We start from the raw sequence: 26778 nt of genomic DNA, 5'->3' as shown, positions 1-26778 counted from the left end.
CTGCTCAATATTGACTTCTGGTTCTTCATGTATCAATATAAGGTTTTAAGAAGTCACACAGCAGTGACAGAAAACTGGTTATGATAATTCTTATAATTATTAATCATGTTAATAATTAGAAAAATATGTGTTTGATTCTACATTTCATCAGTCGTCTTGCATAGCCAGATCATTCTCTAGTGCTGTCTAGAATGGTCTGCTGCACCTCATTATGAGAAATCTTTGAGTTTCTTTAAACCAATCAGAATCATCCTGGGCGGAGCCAAGCCCAGGATGTAGTGATGGTGTCCCTTCAGAACAAAGTTGGAGGAACTGTTTTTGTGGTGCACACAAGGAAGTGAGCGCCGTTGTTAAAATGTGTAATCCATCGAAAATAACTTCCTGTTTCATTATTAGTCATGATGTGAGTTAGGTTTCTGGTGAATTGCTAAATTTAAAGTAAGCAACTGCAACAGGAAAAGGCCCAGGAATCTCTGGTGACTTAAGATCAATTATTGGTCACAGAAGAAACAAGAAAAGCAATAATTTCCAACGGATGAAAACTTTAACAAAACCGATTATGCACTGTGCTCAGGCGTGTGTTATGCATGTGTATGTTATGTATGGATACCGAATCACGTGACCTAAATATGTAGTGGGCAGCGGGAATTGATGGGAGTCAGAAACACCCCCACAATTTAATCAGTTGTTCCTTGGATCATTTCTGACAGATAAGTCTCAATAAGTCCTCAGTGGTGGATTTGTAGTAGGATCACAATCATGTGATCATCAGGCTTGTTGTCATGGTTACAGTGACGCTGTGACACTATCTCAAAATGATACAGAAATCTTTAACAAATCTCCACATTTGTCCAAAATGTTTAGAAGTTTATTCAGAACTTGTTCAGAAAATCCTCTTTTTCTGTTCACTATCTGTCCAAAATGAATTAAACATCTAGAATGGCTTAGAAGGGTTACAAAAATGATTAAAAACAACAAATTTGCAATATTTTAACAGCAAAAATATTCTAAACTACAAAAAAATGAAAATAAACAAAAATATGAATAATTGTTTAATTTAACAATACAAAATATATCTAAGATTTTTTTAAACATATACAGTAGTGAAATTTGCAATATTTTATCAGCAAAAATATTTGGAACTACAGTAAAAACTGAAAATAAACAACAATATGAGTAAATATTTATCATAATAATACAATATCTAACTAAGATGTTTTGTGTGTGGTAAATACTGATTTTGCAGAGTTTTTTTAAATACCACAGTGGGGAAATTTGTAATATTTTAACAGCAAAAACATCAGTAACTACACTAAAAATTGGAAATAAAACAAAAATATGAGTATATATTGATTTTAGCGAAACAAAATATAACTAAGATGTTTTATGTGTGCGTTAAATATTGATTTTGCAGCGTTTTCTAGTGTAAAATACTCCTAATTTCACCGTACTGATGTAAACACAGCAGTCAGACCAACAGCGCCCCCTGCCGGTCCTCTCCCATCCTCGCGGCCTCCGGTCAGCAGCGCCCCCCGGTGGTGCGCTTCTCTCTCCGGGCAGCTGGGGGATTTCCTGGGCGGAAGCAGCGGAGGGGGTTTCCAGTGTGATCAGCCCAGTCCTCCCCGCTGGATCTCGGAGTCTGGATCCCACTAAACTTCTCTCTCCGCGGACTGACAGAACCGACGGAACCCGGAGAACCCTGAGCCCGAACCGGACCATGAGGAGTCCGCCTGAGGCCCGGATGCTCCACGGCAGCGGCAGGTCGACGGTTTGAATCCCGGAGAGAGTCCGCCGAGCTGAGGAGCCGCTGAGCCGCCGAGCTGTGGCCTGCGGAGGAGATTCATGTGAGTCCCGCAGCAGAACATGAGCAGAACCTGAGCAGAACCTCAGTAACAGCATGTTATCCGTCTGTTAGCGGTTTGTAGCAGCGAAATACAGGGGATGCTACAGCTAGCAGTGTGTGTTCATGTGTGTGCCTGTCTGTCTCTGTGTGTATGTGTGTTCGTTCGCGTGTGTGTGTGAATTAAATCGATCTTTATTGAACAAACAGTAGACAAAACGCGAAGCTAACGCAGCTAGCTAGCGCCAGCCGTTAGCTTTAGCCGTGTTTACATCCGCTCACGGATTCGAATCTGCCGATGGGATCGATAAATGCGATCGATAACTTGATTGGTAACGTGAGACGCGGGCGCCGTGAAAACAGACACACAAATGTGTCTTAAAAAAAGAAAAGACTACAATCAGACCTGAAGAGTCGAACCCAGAGACAAAAATGAGCGAGAAAAACTGAACCTGATTCAAATCTAAGGCAAAATAAGTCAATCTGATCCTCCAAACATAAATATTTAAATCACTTTGACGCTTTGTTTGTTTGTTCACATCATTTACTGTTTTACTGCCAACACTGCTACTATTATTATGATCTGTGATCGATTTAGTTCCAAAATCAAAGATTAAATCAGTGTTTCAGAGTAAAATCCTTGATTCAGGTTCATTCTTGTCTCACAGTCGGAGCAGGAGGATGGACTCACATCATTCACGTCATTAAAAGTACAAATATGTCACTGTACTGGAAGACTAGTGTAGTAAAAATACTTGATTCAGTGTTACTGCAGTAAAAGTATTCTCTTAAGAAGGAAAACTCAAAGTCCTGGACAATTTGATGAAAGTGAAAGTGTTGCTAATTTGACAGCGAGTCATGCTGAGTTTGATTTATTGACTTTCTGGTGAAACACAGATCCACTAAAGCTGATTTCTGGATTTTTGCGTCTTTACAGGTGAAATCCCAAATGAGCTCCATCTGGCAATTTACAGGAAACGGCCAAAGATTTTAGGAAGTGATGAGGCAGGTTTCCAGGAAAATACAGAACAAAGTAACCAGAGAAGCTTCGGTTAGAGTTGATTATATTTAACGGGAGACTAACGTCGATGTGGAAATGTGAGGAAAAATCCACAGTAGACGCTTAGTCGACTAATGGAAAATGATCAACATTCTGGATAAATCTTTAGTTAAATGTTCTTCTGGTAGAACTACGTTACCCAGAATCTCCCAGCCGAGACCAGCAGCAGGAATGAAATGGAGCCTTTAGGTTGTTTTGGAGAAGATAACAGCAGCATTTGAATCCACAGTCTCACATTCAATCCAGAATCTTTTTGTCTTTCGAGCTTCAGTTTCGGATCAAACAGTGTTTTAAAGTCAAACCTGCTCCATGTTGTTCTTTCTGACCACTTTCTTCTGATTCCAGGAGGTGGTTCACTCTGGTAAACCCATCTGAAGTATTTCTTTGTGGTCTTTGAACTACTGTGGTTCTGAACTTCCTGTCTGACCAGTTTTCCTACCAGAAGCTGTTACGGAAGAACCTCCACCATCGTAGGAGCTTCAGTAGGAATCAACTGGGCGTCTCTAGTAAGAGAAATCCAGTTGATTCCTCTTACAGGAGAAGTCCAGTTGATCGTAGGAAATTCCTGCAATCAGCTGGAAGCTCCTACAATTCCTAACGAAGATTCTTCGATTACCCTGAACTGGATGACTGAGAGTCTAGACTGAGCCTGGAGGTTGTTTTGTAGTTGAGTTTTTTTTTTTGTCCATGTCATTCTTCCTGACCTGGTTCTTCTAGTTCCAAGAGGTGGTTCAGTTTGATAAACCTGTCTGAGGTGTTTCTTTGTGGTCTTTGGACTGCTCTGGTTCTGAACTTCCTGACTTACCAGTTTTCCTACTGGAAGCTGTTACTGAAGAACCTCCACCATCCTAGGAGCCTCAACTGGACTTCTCTTACTAGAAGAAGATCGTATGAGCTTCAGTAGAAATCGACTTCAGTAGGAATCAACTGGACTTCTCTTGTAAGAAATGGCCAATTGATTCCTGAAGCTCCTATGATTCCTACTGAAGCTGATGTGCTTACCCTGACCTGGATGACCGAGCGTCTACACAGCCTCCACCATGTTTGGTTCAGTTTTAGACCCAGGTTGACTCAGAAATCTACAGAGGTTTTAAAACCTATCTGGTCCTGAGATTAATCTTAAACACCGATGTAGGAGGGACGACCAGAACCAACCTGCTGCCACTGAGTCCAGATGAGATGACAAACAGATGATGGAACAAAATAGGGAAAAACACAACTTCATACTTTCACTTTTTTTGGTCAGTTGCAGCTCTGAACCTTCTCAGCTCTAAATGAAAGCAGACTGTCTTCGTCGCCTCTTATCTGTGGATCACTCGAATCTTCTGCACATGCCCAGTAGGAGCTGGGTTACCTGTTAATGACGTTGAATGGATTCTTGCCGGTTCTTCGTCCGTTTGTGGCAGAAGACTGAACAGAGTGGGGTTTTCTTTCTGTTTTCGCTATGACTACAGAAACTCTTCTGTTTCCGGTCTTATCGTACAACTGGGACGGAGTACTTCATCTTAATGCAAAATAAGCAACCATCTGTCTGATCTCGGTGGTTCAAACTTGAAAATTGTTCAAAATGCTGTCATGATATTGGGTTAGGATGGCTGGAAAAACATGAGAAATCCAACTGGATGTAGATGGACATGCTGGTATCTTTAGTATTAGACTATTACATTAAATCAGTTTGTGGCATACTGTACAGTATGGTAGTATAAATACAAGAACAAATATAGTATTTTTATTTGTTTTACCCACACCGAACAGGTGATCAGGTGTGTCGCTGGTCCCTGAAGGTTCAGGTTCATTGAGTTTGTGTTTATTCTGATCAGCTCTGTTGGACAAGCAGAAAGACGTTTTTCAGACTCCAGTCAAACTGTATCGTTTCCTCTTCATTCAAACACATTGAAGGCGGTTTATCTGCGCACTTTAAATTCCTCTGAGACCGTAAGAAAACGTCCTTCTCTTTCGTCTTCAGTCACATCTGTGAAACCTGAATGTATCTTCACATGTTGGATGTCATTTGACCTGGCGAGGCCGAAGTGAAACGGCTTCAGGTTAGCTTTCACTCTGACTTAAAGAGAAGAGTCAAAGCAGAAGTTCAGAAAATCTGTGGGGTTTTTTTTCTGACAGATGGTGGAACAATTCTATGTCATCCTCAGGGTCAGACGCTCCAAACATTCTTCAAAATGTTCTCAGTAAGCATTTAAAACCTGATATCTGACTTTAATGTGTGTTTCATAGTTTTTTTAGAGCTTGAAAGTGAAACTGTGACACAGCTTCATCCTCACAGTCTCACTAATATAAAGCTAGCGTAGCATAGATTAGCTGAGCTTACTGATTATTTGTTACTTGGGACCCAAAAGAAAGTTCTGTACAAAATTTTGGCTGAATTTTGAATCTTTTATATGTTTTCATATGTGTAGTATATTTATAGTTTCGCCCTCAAAACAGCAGTTTCTGTAGGAAGTAATTTTCCGGTTTCAGTATCTCCATGAATAAAACGTAAAACAGCCTTGTAATGTGATCAGGATGCAGATATAATAGATTTCAACAGAATAAAATAATTTAATGATTCCAGCAGAGTTCAGATGTTTCATTATTGGCTCTGGAAAATGAAAACAAAGTGCAGAATTATAAAATGAGGATGGTATTGAGGACCCAGTGAAGCTTATTTGAGTGAACAGACTCAAAGAATCACTACATTTCTCTGAGTCGGTAAAAACTGGTACCATGTTTAATCCCATTTGTTGATAATTAGATTTAATGTTCTGTTCTGCATAAATCTGGACCTACCTGATGGGAACAAGTCGCTGTAAGTTCAGCAGTAGTCTTTTTATCACAGCTGACTTCTTTACTTCAGGCATGTAAACTCACATGTGGGTACCACTGACAAAGATGAAACTGATCTGGGTTGTCAGGATTAGGAATGTTAATGATGAACACTTCATCGATTATTTGCAGGTAGTAATTTCACAGATTTTAAATATATTAACCAACGAGAGAAAAGAAGTAGTTCAGGTTAGAAAATGTATACGGGGGTAGGAACAGAATTCTGTTCCTACAGTCGATTTTCGCCGTAAGTCAGAACTCACACTCTCTTACACGTTAGCAAATGTAACACAGTCCAATGTGGCGTACAAACAGAGAATGAAAACACAGCTGTCTTCCTCTTATAGCGCCGCATGACGACGTATTCGTCCACTCCACTCACCATCTAGCTCCACATAACCAGCTCTGACACAACGACGAAACGGTGTAGGTCGAGGATGTCATAAACCGAGGACTTCCTTTATTGACTGTAGTACCTGGTGGAGGATCTTAACCGTCCTTTTGTCCTGGGCTCATTCTGACTCCAAATAAAATCTTTTGCCGTCATATTCCTTTATGCAAACAAGAGCCATTTGCACCTAAATTCCAAAATGAAGGGAGAAATTTATGGTAATGGGTTGGACTGAAGTGAGACTAAAGGTGTAACACATTTGATTTACAGTTTCTACTAAATGCTTCAACCTCTTGATGTCTATTGTTGAAAATTTGCAACATACTACTTTTATTCAGACTGTAGCCGAGATATTGATTCCCCTAATGCTGGTTTGTTCATGTTCAGTACAAACCTTGAACCTTTTGCAAGCACTGGTTTCTAGTAGGACTGGTCGGAGTGGGACCAGGTGTGAACTAACCGTGACGTCACCCGTTGGTTTCAACGCCGAGAAAATGAAGCCCGGATTTTGCTACTTCCTAGTCGCCATTTTGGATTTTTTGGAGCCAGTGACGTAAAAAGCGTCATCAAACAGGCTGGACCAGAGAGCAACTAGGGGCAGGGCCAGTCTATGGGACTGTCAATCAAGTATAGCCACGCCCCCTGGCTCCGCCAACTTTAACGATTTATTTAAAATTCAGTATTGATTCATTTCAAGATCGGCCACCTGATCTCTCATTTTGACCATGAAAACTAACGGGAAAAAAATCCTGAGCTGTAGAAAATCAGTCTATCAAATTTTATTTTTTCCAAAAATGAATTGGGGTCTATGGAGAAAAAGCTTTTTGGAGCCAACCCTAGTGGACGGCGTGATATTGCAAGTTTTTTACACTTCCGGGTTGGCTTCAATTTTGGAGCCAGATGCTACGTCCATCTTTATATACAGTCTATGAGTGGGACCTGATTATTATACATCTGTTATTATTATTCTGTATCTGTTCTATGTGTAATAGACAAATTAGCAATCTCCATTTATTTTATCATCAGCTGGAAAGCAAAAAGTTTTTTTTTTTTTTTTTAAATTGTAAATAAATTCAGGCATCAAGGGGTTAAATAACAGTCAAACCAGGCGGGGTCATTTTTCATTCACCAGTCGAGGATCTCCTGTGTTACGTTTGATATTAGGACAAGCTGTTTCAGTGTAAGTAATACAAGCTGGACACAGTTAGTGTTATGGATTAATCAATCAATTAATCAATGCTAGGGAATGCCGCTTAAGTTAACCAAAAAGAGAAAAGTAGGTGATGCATGTTAGAAAATGTATATTAGCTCTAATACTTGGTGGAGGATCTTAACCCTCCTGTTGTCCTCATTTACCAAAAAAAATATTGTTTCCTTGTCTGAAAAAAATGCAGAAAAAATTCCCCCAAATTTCTGAAAATTTGCAAAACCTTCACGAAGAAAATTCCAATAATTCCTTAAAAGTTTCCCTTAAAAGTTTTATTTCAAAAAATCCCCCAAATGTGGCAAGAAAATTCTTAAAAATGTTTTCAAAAAATTACGTAGTAAAAATCTTTTAAAAAATCCTAAAAATATCTGAAGTGATTCCATATATGTCAGTAAAACTTCTTATTTTTCCTTTAAGAACATCCACAAAAAAATCAACCAAAATCCAGCGAATTTCGCTGGATTTTGGTTGATTTTTTTGTGGATGTTCTTAAAGAAACATTTTTAACATTTCTTTTTTTCCACCAAAAAAATGTTCAAAGATTTCCTCAAAATGCTGCAAATGTGGACATCAGAAGTTTCACTGTGAAAATATATATTTTTCCACATTTTCAAACAGGACGACACGAAAGTTAAATAGTGTAGTGACCAGAGGAGGTGGTCACGTAGGCAGAGAGCATTGTGGGAGTTTAGCTAGTAAAGGAGCACCATGACAACAAAGACTTCCACCAACCAGAGCTCACCAGTTCAACCTGTTATAGCAGCTTATATCACGTGTGTGTTATGATAAAAACCTGCATCAGAATAAGGAATAACACATGCCGTACAGAGCTGATCCTACTGATTAGTGATGGGGATAGCTGAATGAGAAAACCTCATCTCAGCTGCTCTACCATCAGACTGTGATGATAACTCATGCTGGCAGTCTGTCTGTCGTCTGCTGATCATGAGATTTTTTTTCCCCGTTTAATGCTGCTGCTAAACTGAAAGATCTTTGACCTCACGAGATCTCGCACGCAGTGTGAGCGGCGAGGCCTTCAGGGTCTGAGCTGTGGCGCCCCCTGCTGGCTGCACCGTTTGGCCTCCTTCAGCAGCTTGTGAGTTGAGGAAAATCCCCTCTTGCTGCTGCGAACCGACTCGTTCCAGTTTCTCTTTCTGAAAACTGCCGGTCATGATTTCAGTCGTGTCTGAATCAGCTCCTCTGACCGCACCGGAGGCCGGAACGTCTCGTCATGCGTCGCATTTCCTCCGTGAGTTCGCGTTCGGCAGGTCACTTTATCGGTGAGTCCTGATTAATGGGAAGCTTCTGCTCTTTCTTTACTGGAAATTGTTTATTGTTTCTTTTTTTTTTTATAGAGGTTTAAATGTTTTATATCTGATGTTCAGTGAGGGATTTGTTGCTTTAAAGTTTGTCAGTTTTAATCTTCACACCTGGCCGGTATAATCAGGGTCAGAAAAGATAGAAGTACAGATGTGTGTGTGTGTGTGTGTGTGTGTGTGTGTGTGTGTGTGTGTGTGTGTGTGTGTGTGTGTGTGTGTGTGTGTATGTATGTGTGCGCGCGCAATGATGCATTGAATGGAAAAGCCCCGAGCATCCCCACAGCTGAGCGCTGACGGGAAGTGATACGTTTCAGTGTTTCTGTGTCTGTGTCGGTGTAGAGGTCACATCTGTTTGTGTTTTAAAGGTCGCTTGGGTCAGTTTGTGTCGTTTCACAGAGCGCTGTTGCTACACACTTCACTTATTTGAAGTCTGGGATGCAAAATTAGTTCTGTAGCACGTTTTAGCTGAATTTTGAGAATCTGATGACCTTTGTCTTCAGTATCTCCATTAATAAAACTCCCACAGTAGTGGTATTTACAGAGGACACGGTCAGAAAAGTCTCCAGCAGATCCAAATGATCAGTGGGATCCAGCAGAGGCTACATTTTTATTTACTGGTCCTGGAAAATTGTGCGTGTTTTTCAAACAGGAATGGTTTTGTGTCCCCAATAAGTTCCTGTAAGTGTATATATATATATATATATATATATATATATATATATATATATATGAAAGGATCCATATTTCCTGCTAAAAATACAGACTTTAGTCGACATTTCACCAACTTTTAAGGCTCTAACATCCGTAGAATCTGATGTGTGGAAAGCTTGATAAGACAAGGTTCCAGTTTTTAGATGTTTTGATGTGAAACTTGTTCAAAATTCCAAAAAAATTCTCCACAAATTGCAAAAATGTATCTGAAATCACTCAAAATGACAATACTTAATACAATCAGCCCCTGAGAATTGGTGGGGATGGCGGCGGCGCAGAATTTCAAATCAAAGGAGGTACTGTGTTGTCACAAAATTCCTGTCAGTGTATTTACAGATCCATAAAAAAAATGCAGACTTTGGTCATATTTCAGCAGCTTTTGAGGCTCTATCATCAGTAGAATCTGATGTATGGAAAGCATGAGAACACAAGGTTCCATTTTTATTATGTTTTTGCTTAAAACTTATCCAAAATGTGTCCATCATGACACAAATTAGTTCAAAATGACATAAATAAATAGGTATCGGCCTTTCAGAATACAACATTTTCAGTCAAAGGGGGTATTGTGTCTCCATAAAGTTCCTGTAAGTGTATATATATGAATGGATCCATATTTCCTACTACAAGTACAATCTTTGGTTGACATTTCACCAACTTTTGAGGCTCTAACAGTGATTTCAGACACTTTTTTTGTAATTTTTGGACAAATTTTAAGTCAGAATATCGAAAAACTGGAACTTTGTCTTTTAGCTTTTCCCAGACATCAGATTCTGCTGATGTTAAAGTCTCAAAAGTTGGAAAAATGTCGACCAAAGACTTTATTTTTAGTTGAAATATAGATCTATCCATATAGATATACACTGACAGGAACTTGCCGGGGGCTCAAAACCACTCACTTTTTTGCACATCTTGCCAATTTGAAGAGCCAATAATAAAAAAAATTGGTCTCTCCTGTATCGATTGACTCATTTGGATCTGATATAAACTATTCTGTCTGTGTCTTCATTAAACCTCATGGCTGTGGGAGTTTTATTTCTGGACTAACAGAACCCTGAAAATAGCTTGAAGGTGATTTTTTTTTTTTTTTTTGTGGCCCGATCCCAGATAGGTGGAAGGAATTGGGTGGATAGATTGAGGAACAAAACGGTCTGAAAACAAAGGACATTCTTGTAATTCACTCTGTCAGTTATAAGCCACGCCCCTCTGCTGGACGCCACTGAGCATGTGCAGATGGAGGTCAGACGTCTGAAGAGTCTCTGGTTTGTCTCGTTGCCTGTCCTCAGGTCATGTCAGCGGGGAGGAGTGCTGACGGGAGGGAGGTGCAGATTCCCCTCCAGCAGGTGGCGCCCTCCCTTATCCCGCCCCTCTCGGCAGCCCCTCCCATCACCCCTCCCTCTCACCGCCCAGCCAATCCCTGGCCTCCGATCGAGTCCGCAGCCCAACAAGGTAAACGCCGCAAACACGTGTCAGTAGAGGTTGTGATTGTTCAGCTGGCTGACCACAGGTGTCCTCTGTCTGCTCAGGTGTGCCTGCAGGCTTCCTGCCTCTTCATGGAGGATTCAGAGATCATTTCATAGAAACTCCAGAAGCCAAATACTGCTGCGAGGCCTGCAGGCTGGTCCTGTGTCAGCCCCGGCAGACCGAGTGTGGCCACCGCTTCTGTCAGAGCTGCATCAACGACATCCTCAGGTAAGTCGCAGGTAGACAGACGACTCGGTGAGCAGCTCTTCTGCTGCACGTAAAACGTTTCATCTCTTACTGTCGCTGCTACCTGGTGATGGGTGATATTACAGGGTTTCTGCAGGGCATTAAAAAGCATTACATTTCATTCTCAGTGGTATTAAAAATTCTGTAGTTTTTAAGAAAGCATTTGATAATAATAATATAAAAATATCTAATTATAGACTGTGATCCATCAGATATGTGCATTATTATTATTATCAGTTTATTTAAAAAGGGACCATGTACAATATTAAACATAAATGTTTCCATTTGATGCATTGTACCAGAGTTAACTTTAAGCTCATTTTACTCTGCAGTCCCTTAGCAGGTCACAATAAAAAAATCACAACATTACAATGTTATATATGCCTAAACATGCTGAAGCACTGCGGTAATTGTGACCAGGTGGAGGAGAGCTGGGAATTTGGGAAATGCAAATTCCAGCAAAAACGGCTTGAAAACGTGGATTTCAGAGAATGACTGCAGCCTGGTGGTCAGGGGTTGTTTCTGGATTCAGAAATAGTGAAATGTAGGGACAGTTTTCATATATAAGTCATATTTACAAAAACAAACCTGTGTAATTTGTTGAGTTCACAGTCATGGCATTAAAGTTTTTACAGGATAGCATTAAATTTGAGTGACTGATCTCTGCAGAAACCCTGTATGAAGCTCAGTCTGAATGAACCTACTGTGTGTCTGTCTCTGTACAGTTTACCTTTAATAATGGCCATCAGTAATACAGTGTTTGATTTGTTTTTTCATTATAAATCAGGAGATTTTTATTTACCCTCATCCAGAGCAAGAGACAGAGAGAGAAATGAAATAAACTCTGCTTCACCTTCTGCTAACTTATTAAATTTGATTGACATCGCTCCAGTTCACGTCAGTCACCTCAGAGCTCTTTACAGAGCGAGGACACGACCTAACAGTGTTATACCCAAAGATTCCCTCAGTGAAGTGATGTTGGCAGGGTATTATTATAGCCGGCGTGCTTTCTCTGCTGTGAGCGTATAGCATCTATGTAGCCTCAGTCTTCCCCTTTAAATGACACGCACATGCTAAAATGCTGAAGAGTGATGCTATGTTTCATGTCTCTGGAGTGTCCTACAAATACTGGCCCTGAAACTGCAGTGAAATGTCGCTTATGTGATGTTGCTTTTATGATCAGATGTTTTTACTGTCGGTTTTTGCTAAAAAAAAAACAACAACAACTGCAAACAAAAGGCTCTCCAGCTGCTGCAGTGACTTTTAGGTTGCCACTGTGATTTTTATCAAAACATATTTATCTTGTTAAAAACAGCCTTAGTTGACCAAAGTGCTGTACTTGTTATTAAACATGCAGCAACAAAATAATGTGCAAAACATCAAGGCAGGATAAAAGTAGTACAATCTAACTTTTAACAGAACACTAAAACAGGATAGCAGCTGGTGAGATCAGTTTCTGAAAGCCAATGAAAACATGTTCATCTTGAGTTTTTTTTTTTTTTTAAATATGAGTGGAAGAGGAACATCTGATTGAAAGAGGAAGGCTGTTTGTAGACTGCTGTAAGCGTCTAGTACTCCCAGTATGTAAATCAGCAGATGGAGGATGCAGTTCTTCTTCCGACCAGCAGGCGTCACTGTGATTATGACCAGCAAAAATCTCTAACTTTATGTTTTCTCCTCCTGCAGCCATCAAAACCCGATGTGTCCAGCTGACAGGGAGCCTCTGTTTAAAGACAAGGTGGGCAGGAAGTGACATCACAGAGGACATCAGTATTGGTCATTATGGGTTGTTGATCTGTTATCAACGATCTGTCTGTGTTTTCTTTATTCTTGGTTTCAGATCTTCAGAGACGTTTGCTGCCATCGGGAGATCATGGCGCTGAAGGTTTACTGTCGCAGCGAAGCAAACGGCTGTCAGGAGCAGATGAGTCTGCAACAGATACCTGTGAGTGCTGATACGCCGTTACCACGGCAACAGAGAGTCCTGCTGTGTGAGCGGCATCACTGGAAAACTCCGCCTGTCTCACCTGTGTCTCTGCAGGACCACCTGAACGTGTGTCCATTCTTCGAGGTTCCCTGTCCGCTCGGTAAGTGTAAGGAGCGAATGATGAGGAAGGAGATTCCCGACCACCTGAGCTGGAAGTGTAAACACAGAGAGACCACCTGCGAGTTCTGCGCAACCAAGATGCCCTTGACTGACCTGCAGGTAATCTTTGACATCACTGACGACATCACTGATGCCTCACCAACAGGTAGAACAGCATCCGAGTTTACTAGTAGCAGAGGACTGGCATCAAAGTTAACAGGACTAGCCTTTGTGTGAGCGGTAATAGGACTCCCATCCGGTAAGGACTATCAGAGCTAAAAAGACTTGCATCGGGTAAGACCACTGGACTTGAGGGTATGGGGACTAGTGTCAGGGATAATAGGACCTGTCTAAGTGGTAACAGGACTAGCATTAGAGGTAAGACAACTAGATTCAAACGTTTGAGGACTATGGACAGAGGTTAAAGGACGAGAATCAGGGGTAAAAGGACTAGCTTCAGAGTTTGGACTATTAGCGTCAGAGGTAATAGGACAAGCATCATGGGTAATGGGACGATCATCAGACGTAAGAGGACTAATATCAGAGGTAAGAAGACTAGTTTCAGAGTTTAGAATGTTAACGTCAGAGGTAATAGGACTTACTTCAGGGGTTAGAGGATAAATGTCGTAATTAAGACGAGTAGTGTCAGAGTTTGGAAGACAAGCATTGTTTGTAAGAGGACTAGCGCCAGAGGTAATAAGAGTAACACTAGACGTTATACAGTTATCATGAGGGCCAAGAGGACTAGTGTCAGAGCTCGTAGGACTAGCACTAGAAGAAGAGGACTAGTGTCAAAAATAATAGGACTATTGTCATGGGAAAGAGGACAAGAATCAGAGGTCTGAGGACTAGATTTAAAGGTATAAAGACAAGACTAGTTTCAGAGGGGATTGGAGAATGTTTACGTCTCAGAGGTCTTTTCTGTTCAGAGGACTGACCTGGGAACAGGAAACAAACTTCGACTGAGGTTGACGCTGAATTGAAGCTGCTGAGTTTGTGTGTGTCAGTAAAGTTTCATTACTGAGTTACGAAGTTATTCCACAAACCTTTTTCAGAAACACAAAGAGACGGTTTGTCCAGCGTTTCCAGTGTCGTGTCCCAACCACTGTTCGTTCTCCTCCCTGCCCCGGAGCGAGGTACTGTACCGAATACCGCTCATGATTCAATAACATCACACTGCCAGTACTGACTTTATCACCTGATCAAACCGATTGATTTACCGTTTCAGCTGTCCAGCCACCAACACGACTGTCCCAAAGCTCAGGTCAGCTGTCAGTTCCACCGCTATGGATGCACATTCAAGGTGACTCCTCATCATCCTCAGTGCACAAATACTACTGTGTATTTTACGTACTACGTGTACTGCTTATGAACTGCTGTGTTTACGTCATGCTGTATTTTCTGTGCTGCGTTTTAGGGTTTGAACCAGGACATGAGGCAACATGAGTCCACCTTCGCAGCTGAACACCTGAGAATGATGGCCAATAGGAACTGCTCTTTAGAGAACAAGGTAACCACAGGATCGTTCCTCACAGCAGCACATATTTACACACGTGGACAAAATTGTTGGTACCCCTCAGTTAAAGAAGGAAAAACCCACAATTCTCACTGAAATCACTTGAAACTCACAAAAGTAACAATAAATAAAAATTTATTGAAAATTAAATAATCAAAAACAGCCATTACTTTTGAATTGTTGATTAACATAATTATTTAAAAAAAACAAACTAATGAAACAGGCCTGGACAAAAATGATGGTACCTCTATAAAAGATTGAAAACTATTTGACCAGAGTGACATGATTAACTCAGGTGTGTCATTTAATTGACATCACAGGTGTTTCCAAACTCATAATCAGTCAGTCTGCCTATTTAAAGGGAGACAAGTAGTCACCCTGCTGTTTGGTGAAAAGGTGTGTACCACACTGAACATGGACAACAGAAAGCGAAGGAGAGAATTGTCCCAGGACATCCGAAAAAAAAAAATTATAGACAAACATCTTAAAGGTAAAGGCTATAAGACCATCTCTAAACAGCTTGAAGTTCCTGTGACAACAGTGGCTCATATTATTCAGAAGTTCAAGACCCACGGGACAGTAGCCAACCTCCCTGGACGTGGCCGCAAGAGGAAAATTGATGACAAATTGAAGAGACGGATCGTTGGAATTGTATCCAAAGAGCCCAGAGCAACCTCCAAAGAAATTAAAGGTGAACTCCAAGGCCAAGGTACATCAGTGTCAGATCGCACCATTCGTCGTTGTTTGAGCCAAAGTGGACTTCATGGGAGACGACCAAGGAGGACACCACTGCTGAAAAAAAGTCATAAAAAAGCCAGACTGGAATTTGCAAAAATGCATGTTGACAAGCCACAAAGCTTCTGGGAGAATGTCCTTTGGACAGATGAGACCAAACTGGAGCTTTTTGGTAAGGCACATCAACTCTATGTTCATAGACTCAAAAACCAAGCATACGAAGAAAAGAACACTGTCCCTACGGTGAAACATGGAGGAGGCTCAGTAATGTTTTGGGGCTGCTTTGCTGCATCTGGCACAGGGTGTCTTGAAAGTGTGCAAGGTACGATGAAATCTGAAGACTATCAAGGCATTCTGGAGAGAAATGTGCTGCCTAGTGTCAGAAAGCTTGGTCTCAGTCGCAGGTCATGGGTCTTCCAACAGGACAACGATCCAAAACACACAGCCAAAAACACCCAAGAATGGCTGAGAGAAAAGCGTTGGACTGTTCTAAAGTGGCCTTCTATGAGCCCAGATCTGAATCCCATTGAACATATGTGGAAGGAGCTGAAACATGCCATTTGGAGAAGACACCCATCAAACCTGAGACAACTGGAGCTGTTTGCTCATGAGGAGTGGGCCAAAATACCTGTTGACAGCTGCAGAACGCTCATTGACAAATACAGAAATCGTTTAATTGCAGTGATTGCCTCAAAAGGTTGTGCAACAAAATATTAAGTTATGGGTACCATCATTTTTGTCCAGCCCTATTTCATTAGTTTGTTTTTTTATATAATTATGTTAATCAACAATTCAAAAGTGATGGCTGATTTTTATTATTTAATTTTCAATAAATTTTTATTTATTGTTACTTTTGTGAGTTTCAAGTGATTTCAGTGAGAATTGTGGGTTTTTCGTTCTTTAACTGAGGGGTACCAACAATTTTGTCCACGTGTGTAGAAGAATTTCTGCTTAAGCATCTCTGATTTGCCTGACATTACTCTAGCACACGATATGGATATTAATAAAGATATTTATGAAATTTTAGCTTGGTATATGAAATACTTTTTTAAAAAACTGCCTGTCAACCCCACACATTTTTCCTCACATTTAAATTTGACTCTATTTGAACAACAGAATCTCAGGAACTATTGAAGACACAAACTTGAAAATTTCCCTTTTATTTCTTAATAAGTCATTGATTCAGAGTATGTAATGTATGACAAGCAATCTCTGATTATAGGTGAGCTGAAATGTGAAGAAAATGTTACATTATATTTATGTAAACTGTTGAAAAGTTCACCTTTATGCACCTTTTCCAATAAGTATATGAATTCATGAAGTATTCTGTTGCTTTAGCCTACAAAATGTGGTCAGAAAATATAAAGTGTGCCCATATTATCTCTGAATATTTTTGTTTTAATGGTAGAAATTTACCTCTTAAATCAGTTATGAAAATTAACTGAAAATGACTTTTTTGTTTCATTTTATGACCAGGCATTTGATATTTAAAGAAATTCTGTGTTTGTTTTTGTATAATTGTGACCTGCAGCTACATGTGGTTCAGAAAATATCACTGGTTGACATGAGCAATAGTTTTGTTAATGAGGTCAAAGACGGAACTTTTCTTGACATATTTTTCCATTTTTATCATATTTCGACTCACCCGTGGTCGGAGATTCTTGGATCTACTTGTTCGATATTGTAGATTGTGAATGAAGGACATGCTGAGAAATAACAGTGAAGTTTTCAGGTTTTTATCTTGAACAGTTCCTCAGATATTGTTGTTTAAACAGCCTCAAATTTCAATGTGTGAAAAAAACCTGCTGAAGTTCCACAGATTACATTTTAAATTTCAGTAGATTATGATAAAAGCGTTTCAAGTTAATCAGAGACGGTCGAGCAGAAGGAACCTGGTGGAATAAACCCAGACGGACTCAACCACAGCACCGTACTGAAGTGATGCCGTTAACGTCTGAAGGTCTGGTGCGAGTTTTCCTGAGCGAAGTTTGTGTTTCCAGGTGGAGGATGTGAAAGGTGAGCTGATGGAGAGGTACAAGGTGCTTCCTGCTCTCAGCAGCCGACTCTCCGAACTGGAGAACCAGAACGAGGAGCTGCGAGAAAAGAACCGGCAGATGGAGCAGAAACTGGCCACCATGCAGGTACAGTGGATTCAAGTTAGATGTGGAAAAGAGCTGAACATATGAACATACACAGTTTAAACAATCCATAAAAAAGGTGAAAAAGTATCCTCCCCCCAGAACACAACACAAGATATTTAAGGTCATAAATGGGGAAAGTAACAAAAACTCAAAATATATTAAACTTGGTCCTCATTTTCTAAAAGGTGTGATTTGTCCAAACTGCCGTCCACTGAATCTATCAAAAGAGTGGAACAACTGAAATTATGACCCGAAACACAGCTAATGTTGGAGTCACTAGTTTTGTTAGGGGTTGTTTGAAAAAAAGAAAAGGAAAGAATCTTTTGTTTCAGACCAGAGAAAGTCAGCTGACGGTGTTGAACCTTCCCCAACTGAGATGAGAGTCAGACCCTTTCTATCGTCTAGTTGACCTACTCTGCCTGATGAGCTGACCAGGTCCTTGTTCAAGTAGAAAACAAACAACGTATCAGTCCTTGATTACTGACTGATCTGATTGTATGAAGGCGCTTCTAAACCTTCAGACCCGTCGCTTCCTCCTTCCGTCCCAAACGGTCCTTCTCGTCTCTTCCCACAGAAACTAATGAGCTCTCACTCGGAGAAGCTGCTGGAGGTGGAGCTGGAGCTTCGTTCCCTCCGTCTGCTCAGAGACGAGGTGGAGAATCTGCGAGGAACCCTGGAGAACGTCCGGACGAGGCTCAGCGCCCTGGAACAAGGAGGACGCAGCGGAAGTGGATCTACAACACACACTCTGGGTCAGAACTCACAGCTCTAAAATGATAAAACCAACACAGCAAACTCTAAACTGTTTTCCTATCAGCGCGTTCTAAATAACAAGTCTTTCTTCACATGTTTTAGTTCAGTGACTGCTGGTTTAGGTGTTTCATTAAAGTTTTGCGAGGCGTTGGGCCTCCACTCCCTGTGCCTTGTTTGCATAAAATAGAAATCAAGACTACTTCATCCAACTGAGCTGTAGTGACATGCCGCAGCATTGCTCCAAATGCACCAGTACCAGCATGAAACACAGTGCTTTTCAAAAAGACAATGAAGGGGATGCAAGAAGCTGACGGATCCTGTGGACATGTACCTTAATGCCGTCCAAAAACTGCTTCCTGGTGATGTACAGGCATCTTGTTAGAAGGATGTGGAGCCTCATCTTTGTTCCATAAGTTGACAAAGCAGCACATGAGGTTCAAACTCCAAACCCGAGTCACTATTTCTGATCCAAGCTGTGAAACACCAGTGGAGGCAGAACCTGAAACTCTGAACACATCAGAATTATTTCATCTCGGATCGTCGGTGACCTTCTGTGTGACCTTAAATGTGCATCCAAAATGTGCTGAAAATGAACCAACGGGTGATATATTTTTAAAAAAATGTATGTTTATCTTCATAAAAATCCACATTTTCTGCGATAAAAATTCAGGCAAATCAGAGCTGGTGGAGCAGAAATCTTTTCATAATACGTGACAATACGTAATAAATGAACACGAAGAGAACTGATCACTGTCAGATCATCGACATAAGAGGTCTAGAGATACTGATCGATAATAAATGATAAATTCTGCCTCTCTACAGCCTCCCTGGAGACTCAGCTCAGTCGCCACGACGACATGCTGAGCGTCCACGAGATCCGATTGGCCGACATGGACCTGCGCTTCCAGGTGCTGGAGACGGCGAGCTACAACGGGACTCTAATCTGGAAGATCCGCGACTACAAGAGGCGGAAACAGGACGCCGTGGCGGCCAAGACGCTGTCGTTGTACTCGCAGCCGTTTTACACCGGATACTTTGGCTACAAGATGTGCGCTCGGGTTTACCTGAACGGAGATGGGATGGGAAAGGGCACACACCTGTCGCTGTTCTTTGTGGTGATGAGGGGCGAGTACGACGCCCTGCTGCCCTGGCCCTTCAAACAGAAGGTACTGCTTTACCTTTAACTGCCTGTTGTACCGAAGGCTGCAGCTATGGATTATTTTAGTCTTCGAATGTACATACATAGTATAGTATGGGGGTACTACAGGGGTGTTCATTCGGTCTCCAGGAGTTTTAGTAATCCAATTACTGGAGGAATGGTTTCAGCCCTAGTTGTAGGTGAGCTTTGTGATTTTGAGGAGCTGATCCGTCCGGCCGTCTGTCTGTCAGGTGACTCTGATGCTGATGGACCAGGGTTCCTCCAGGAAACACCTGGGCGACGCGTTCAAGCCCGATCCCAACAGCAGCAGCTTCAGACGCCCCAGTGCAGAGATGAACATCGCCTCCGGCTGTCCTCTGTTTGTGTCTCAGAGCGTCCTGGAGGCCGGCAGCTACATCAAAGACGACACCATCTTCATCAAGGTGAGGCTGCTTGAGTCAGAAACACCAAAGCTCCTCACGATCAGCCGATTCATGATACACAATACCTTTACTATAGTTAGTGAAGGAAAGTTCTACCTTCAGACTATGAATATTTCCAGAGTTTCAGGTCCTTGAAGTCCATAGAGCAGAACCTTCCCTGTAGAAAGCTCTGTACAGTTGTCTTTAGGTCTACTCTAGAACTTTCTCCAGGGGATGTTCTCCTTTCTTTCTTCCGGTCTTTAAGTTTAGTTTCATTTAGAACATTCCAGGTCCTTGAAGTCCATAGAGGTGGGTCCAGATTTATCACTTTTTAATGGACTTTTTCCATCATTTCTGAGCTTCAGAACTTCATCAGTCCAGCAGATAGAACCATGAAACTTAGGAGGAGAAACACATCTGATGTCTGGGAAAAACTGATCATTAATAAAGTTGCTGCAGATGAAGGATCAGCTGATTGTGAGGAGGTTCTGGGGAACTTTTCTCAGCAGTATTTCTTTAAAAAGGCTGATTCTCAGTCAGTCATTTTTTTTTTAAATTCATTCTGAACACGTGTTAAATCATTCTAAAGGCATTTAACCGTTCTTTGTGGTGACTGGTCTGTTTGTCAGGTTACCGTGGATACCTCTGACCTTCCTGACCCGTGATGTCATGATCACGCTGACCTCTGACCTCAGCTGGTCTGAGATTAGCTCGCCAGTCCACGTCCAGCGGCGCAAAGGATGATGGGAAGGATCAGTGATGGTGGAGGCTCGTCCGGCTGTAGCGACGGTGACACGACAGAAGAAGAAGAGCAGACTGACAGGAAGCAGCCAATCAGAGTGAACTTTACTGAGACCGGAGGGTGCATCCTCATCTGATTGGCTGGTGGACTACAGAACTCTGTGTGTGTGTGTGTGTGTGTGTGTGTGTGTGCGCGCGTGTGTGTGTGTGTGTGTGAATGGATCAGTGTTGCTATGATGTCACCATAGTGACATCACTCAGAGCCAACATGGCCGCCACAGTGAGGACGTTGTTGCTGCTCATTACTGATGCTGTGCATCGAGCTTTACTTACTGTTTATTACCCGTTTACCGAGGCATGCTGGGAATTCCACCACAGCCACAGAGGAGCTCAGAAGACCAGTAGAGACCATTATAGACCAGTAAAGACCAGCAGGACCCAGTAAAAACCAGTGAAGTCCAGTTGAAATCATTTCTAGAGACAACAAAGTGAACCTGTTAAAGAACCCAGTAGACACCACACAAGACCAGCCTGTCCCAGTATAAACCAGTAAAGACCGGTAAGACGCAGAACAAACCACACAAAACCAGCTCGATTCCGTACAAGCTCCAGGTTACCAGCTGAACCAGTTTACACCAGTAAAGGCTAGATGGACACAAGATAAACCAGTAAGGAGCAATTATACCTACTGTAAACCATTAGAAACCATACAAGAGTGGTACAGATCAGTAACATTCAGCAAAAACCGTTTTCAGAAGAACCTGTTGGACCAAGCACTGACTAAGAAAGACCAGTTATACCCGATTTAAACCAGTTAGACTCAATATAAACCAGTTAGACCAAATATAAGCCAGTTAGACTCAATATAAACCAGTTAAAGCCAATATTAACCATTTAGACCAGGTATAAACCAGTTAGACCTAATATAAGCCAGCTACATCCAGTATAAACCAGTTAGAACCAATATAAACCAGTTATACCCAGTGTAAGCCGGTAAATATCTGGTAGAGTCGGTGCAATAACTACAGATAATTAGAAACTGTCTACAGTGAAAATGAGTTCCAGTAAAACCAGTAAAGTGACAGTTGATGGTTTATCAGGGCATCGGTTTCCACAGATTATTATTAATCGTGTTTGTGGAATTAACGTGACTCAGTTTGTGTCATTTGTCAGGAGAATCTGCTGTTCCAAAGTCAGCCTTCACTGTTTCTGTGTAAACTCATTTAAGTAGTTCCTGTCACACTGACTAGCTTCGGCCACGTTAACTAGTTTCTCTCCGAGTTGCTTGTTTATGTGAGACTAACTAGTTTCTGTCATACCAGTCAGACTAACTAGCTTTGTCTGACTAGTTTCTGTCAGGCTAGCTAGTACATATGAGAGTAACTATTTCAAACTGGTTAGTGGTTGTAGACTATAGCCAATAATTTACTAGCAGCTGTAAGTCCTCAGGCTGAAGGGTTGGGTTAGGTAAGATTAAGTTGGTTGGTTGACTTTTAAACAGGTCAGAAAGGACCAGTGTAGCTTAGAAGCAGTTTGTAGTGTTAACTTGTTGAACAGCTAGTTAACATTGACTATTTGAAGTGACAGTTGAACAGTTCATCCTCAGACTGGATCACAGTTGAGCCTGATAAGAGTTCTATGTGTTTAAGTGAAGGACTAGTTAAGGCTTGAAAGGTGACAGGAAGTCTGTAAGTCTCCCAGTTAATGGACCTGATGTCCTGACGTGGACAAATCCAGATGAAACAGACGTAGAGAGACAGAACCAGCAGCACAGTCCAGTCCAGCTCCTCTGTGGCCTCAGTGAGTTTTTCAGTGTCGACAGAATTCGTCCGACTCGTTCGATTCATTTGCACAGTTTGAATGTTTCAATGTACAAATAAAAAACTGACAGGAAACATTGTTTTAATTTATTTCCTAATAACAGAAAAGTTCCCTTTAATTTACACATGGAAAGTTTTACTGTCAATATCTCCAGAGTTCCAGGTCTTTGAAGTCCATGGAGGTGGGCCCAGATTTATCACTTTTTAATGGACGTTTCCATCATTTCTGAGCCTCAGGACTTCATCAGTTCAGCAGATGGGCACATGACATTTAGGAGGATAAACACATCTGAGTTTTGATAAAAACTGACACCAGATCAGGACGGATGCAGTGATTTATTCAGTCTTCTGGCCAACTAGCCTGCAGAAACTCCAAGAACTTAATGCTCACAGCTTCTGTTCAACAGGCAATAGTTTAAATTCTTGCAGAAAACTACCCATGAAACTGCCTATTGTTGTATTTCTGTTTCTGTTTAAGTACAGGCTTAAAAAACAAGATATTAAGATATTTGCACAGTTGCTGGTAGGTATACTCCTTATCTTTCGACAGGGGACATTCTCCTTTCTTGCTTCCAGTCTTTAAGTTTAGTCTCACTTAAAACATTCAGCACTGGAGACTTCCAGGTCCTTGAAGCCCATAGAGGTGGGTTCAGATTTATCACTTTTTAATGGACTTTTTCCATCATTTCTGAGCCTCAGAATTTCATCAGTACAGCAGACAGAACCATGACACTTGCGATAAAACAAGAAAAAAAATGACTCCAGATCAGTTTTGCATCTATACAGTTGTCACAGTCTGAACACTGAATCCGTTTTTTGCTTGCTTTTTTAAAACTAACTGTGAGCATCAGTATTATTGTATGTATCATAGATTGAACAGTTTAATTTATAGAACACACAGAGTCATGGAAACAATCGATGGTACCCTGGATGTGTTTCTGTGTTCTGACAACCCACATCCATTTGGTGCTCAGACCCTAACGATGACGTTTTGGTGACATTTTGGACGATATCTAAACTGACTTTTTTTTTTCAAATTTCAGACGACAAACTAAACTATGACATTTTTACGAGATTTCATATGACATACAAAAATATGATGTTTTTGCAAGATTTCAGATTACATACTAAAATATGTCATCCGACATGTTGGTGATGTTTGGGATGACATACTAAACTATGACGTTTTTTGCAAGATTTTGGATGATATACTAAACTATGATGTTTTTGGTGACATTTTAGACAACATACTAAACTATGAGGTTTTTCTAAAATTTCGGACGACATACTAAATCCTGATGTTTTTGTGATGTTGACAACATACTAAACTATGATGTTTTTCACCATTTTTGGACAACATACCAAACTATAACGTTTTTGTCACGTTTCAGACATCATACTAATCTATGACGTTTTTGGTGACTTTTCAGATGTCATATTAAACTATGAAGTTTTTGACACGTTTCGAAATCATACTAACCTATGACGATTTTGACACGTTTCGGATTACATACTAAAGTATGATGTTTTTGGTGACTTGTTGGACGTCATACCAAACTATGATGTTTTTGACATGTTTTGGACAGCACACTAACCTATGATGTTTATGGTGTCTTTTAGGACGTCATATTAAACAAAGTTTTTGACACATTTCCGACGACATACTAACCTCAGACATTTATGGTGACCTTTTTAAATCAAATCCAATAAAATAAAGTAAGTAGAACTCTGTACATTTAACAGTAAACCTGAGAACAATAATAAACAGTAACAGTATTCTATATTCTTAAGTCATTTAATAGTGCACAGCTCAGCAAACATCATAGTGTTCTGCATAGAAATCACTAAAAGCTGCTCTCAATAATCTTTCACAGTGAGCAGATGTTCTTGTGTTGCAGGTCCATGGTCCAGAAGTGGACATCGAACAGGACAAGGGGGTCTGGCACCATGGACTTCCTAGAGCACCTCCTCTTTTTGCATTCTTCATATGGGATGGAAATAAAGTAACGTTGGTTTAGCACGTCCATCAAAGGCCTGTGGGTGTGAAGCAGGAAGCCCTCCACAGTGAGGATGTGAGTCTCCTCCTCCTCCTTGTGGTCGGACTTCGGGATCATCTCTGTGTCCAGGGTGTTATTAACGCCACAAGACTTCTCAAACTTCATCGGGTTCTCCAGCCACGCGTAGATCCTCCTCATCATGGCGTCCATGTCCAGAGCAGTGATGACATCGTACTGCTTAAAGCCATCTTCACCAACTTCAGTCTGATCTTGGGGCTTGAAGAAGTCATCCTGATGGACCAGCAGCAGTTGGGCAGGTTCTTGATCAGGTGGTTGGTGAAGGTGGTTTTCCCTCCATCGGTTATGCCGCCGATGCCGATGATGTACTTCATGTTTTCGGATTGGTCAAAGCTCGGAAAAAGGGTCAAAAACCGGGTCAGGTGCGATCAGATGTAGAAGAAAGCTGAAAAAGAGAAGGTTGCAGCAGGAAACATCAACTACCGGAGTCCTCCATGGCACTTGAGTTTAGTGAGTAAGGTAAGAGCAGAAAGGGAGCTGCTACTCGGACGCCGTTCTTCCACCCAGAGAGGACCTCTTTCTGCTGTCACTGCTACACATACTGCCCTAGTGGAGGTTTGAGGTGGAATATTCCTTTTAACCGGCCCCTCAGGTCTCTGTGAGGATTTTGGATGGAATACTCGGTTAAACCAACATTTTAGGTGCATGTCCAGGGATTTAAGGTGGAATGTTCCTTTAAGGTGGATGTGTGAGGACCTTGTAGGTGGAATACTTCCTGAAACCAACCTTTTAGGTCAACATTCAAAGATTTAAGGTGGAATATTCCTTTAAACCAACCTAAATTTCATGTTTTGATCATTATCAACTGAGAAACCTCAATCCAGACTCCTCATAAAGACGTTTGAGATTCATGCTGCTGTTATTTGTTTAGTCCAGACTAAATGACAGAAATCCACAACTGTAATTTTATTTCAGGACTCTGTTATTAAATGTCAAAACAATCCATGTGACTCTGAAAACTGAACAGTTTTACAAACTCTAAGATTAAACTCCACAAGGATCCAACAGAAGTTGGACTTCTACATGAGAGCTTTAGTTATTCTTCATCTACTTCCTGAAAAGTTTGGTCAATAAATAAGACAAAAACTATCTTCAGCTGAACTAAAGACAGACTTTGTGATTTTTCTGCTCACATGTTGTGTTGTTGTAAACTTACTCTTTCAACCACCTGGAAACCGGCATTTGTCCTGTTTTTGTGTCGCTCCTAGACAGCCACTTATGTTTTTTGATCAACTCACCATACTATGACATTTTTTACAGTGAAGGTTCTACTATGGAACCAGTTTGACATGTTCAGGTGTTCTTTGTGGGAAAACTCAGAGATTTCAGGGATCAGAAGGTGGTTTTCAACTTTCTTTGTTAACTTTCTGCTTCAACTTTAAACTAAATGTCCTTCACTAAGCCAGCCCTCTGGACTTCCAGTAAGCTGTGTTCCTATTGGCTGTCCAGGTGACTGATTGGTGTAATCAGGAACACCTGAGCAGCTCAGTGTCTTCCTGCTTTATGTCTGCAGTCAAACATTTCCTCTGCTTCTCTTCACTGAACCGGGTTTTCCTCCGTTGCTTTAGTTTGTTCTTTAAGTGTTGGCTTGCAGCTTCCAGCAGTAAAATCCTCTTTAATGTGTTTCTTGGTGTGTTTTAGGGCTTTGTACTGGATAGTTGTCTTGGTAAATGTGCTTCTTTAGCCACAGTTAGCACATGGTGCTAATGTGTGCAGTGATTAGTGGGTTTGGTGCAGCTGAGTTGTGTCTTTATCTTGGCTGTAGTGAGTCTTTGGTTTTTGGTTGTTTGTGGACCAACGTTGGTTGTCCAGAAGGTAAGAGTTCCTGTCCTGATTCTCTGTTTAAAGAGCTTCTCTGGTAGGCTACAGGAGACTTTAGCGTTTGGGTTGTGCTAGTTTGGTTTTTGTACGGTTTCATTTGGACGACTATCTTGAGGCCCCTCCATGTGGTTTAGTGAGGTTTTCTGGAACAGTTCTACAAAGCAACCTGCAGCAGAAGAGACTTTGAGAGTTTTTAGGAAGTTCTGGAGACCAGACTTTAGAGCAGCACAAACATTTGTCAGCAGTTTGAGCAGGAGAAGGTGAGCTTCAGAGTAGAAATGAGAAGGAAACCTTGTTGACCCGTGTGGTGAGGTCCTGTACCAAGAGTTTGAGCAGGTTGTGAAGAGTCTGTAGTTCTTTGGTCTGAAAGCAGCAGAAGAGTCGACTCATTAAAGGAGAAAACAGGAGATATTGTTGGTTCTTCTGTCGCTCTGCAGTTTCCTTAGACTGAATATCAAGTTTCTGTTTTAAATGA

General features: G+C 41.2%; 1 protein-coding gene across 1 annotated transcript; it reads left to right on the top strand.

Annotated features, from left to right (window-relative positions):
* The first annotated feature begins 1513 nt into the window (after positions 1 to 1513).
* Positions 1514 to 22482, top strand: traf3 (TNF receptor-associated factor 3). Its single transcript, XM_022210172.2, has 14 exons — positions 1514 to 1844; positions 10632 to 10794; positions 10872 to 11037; positions 12742 to 12793; positions 12896 to 13000; positions 13097 to 13261; positions 14197 to 14277; positions 14370 to 14444; positions 14559 to 14651; positions 17393 to 17533; positions 18108 to 18285; positions 19109 to 19452; positions 19676 to 19867; positions 20476 to 22482. Exons 2-14 carry the CDS (start codon positions 10635 to 10637, stop codon positions 20509 to 20511), a joined length of 1788 nt encoding a protein of 595 aa, XP_022065864.1. The 5' UTR covers positions 1514 to 1844; positions 10632 to 10634; the 3' UTR covers positions 20512 to 22482.
* Positions 22483 to 26778: the final 4296 nt, after the last annotated feature.

Source organism: Acanthochromis polyacanthus, chromosome 1 (genome assembly GCF_021347895.1).
Source record: "Acanthochromis polyacanthus isolate Apoly-LR-REF ecotype Palm Island chromosome 1, KAUST_Apoly_ChrSc, whole genome shotgun sequence".
Lineage (NCBI taxonomy): Eukaryota > Metazoa > Chordata > Actinopteri > Pomacentridae > Acanthochromis > Acanthochromis polyacanthus.
The sequence above is the reverse complement of the archived record's forward strand: the minus strand, read 5'-3'. Positions and strand labels throughout refer to the sequence as shown.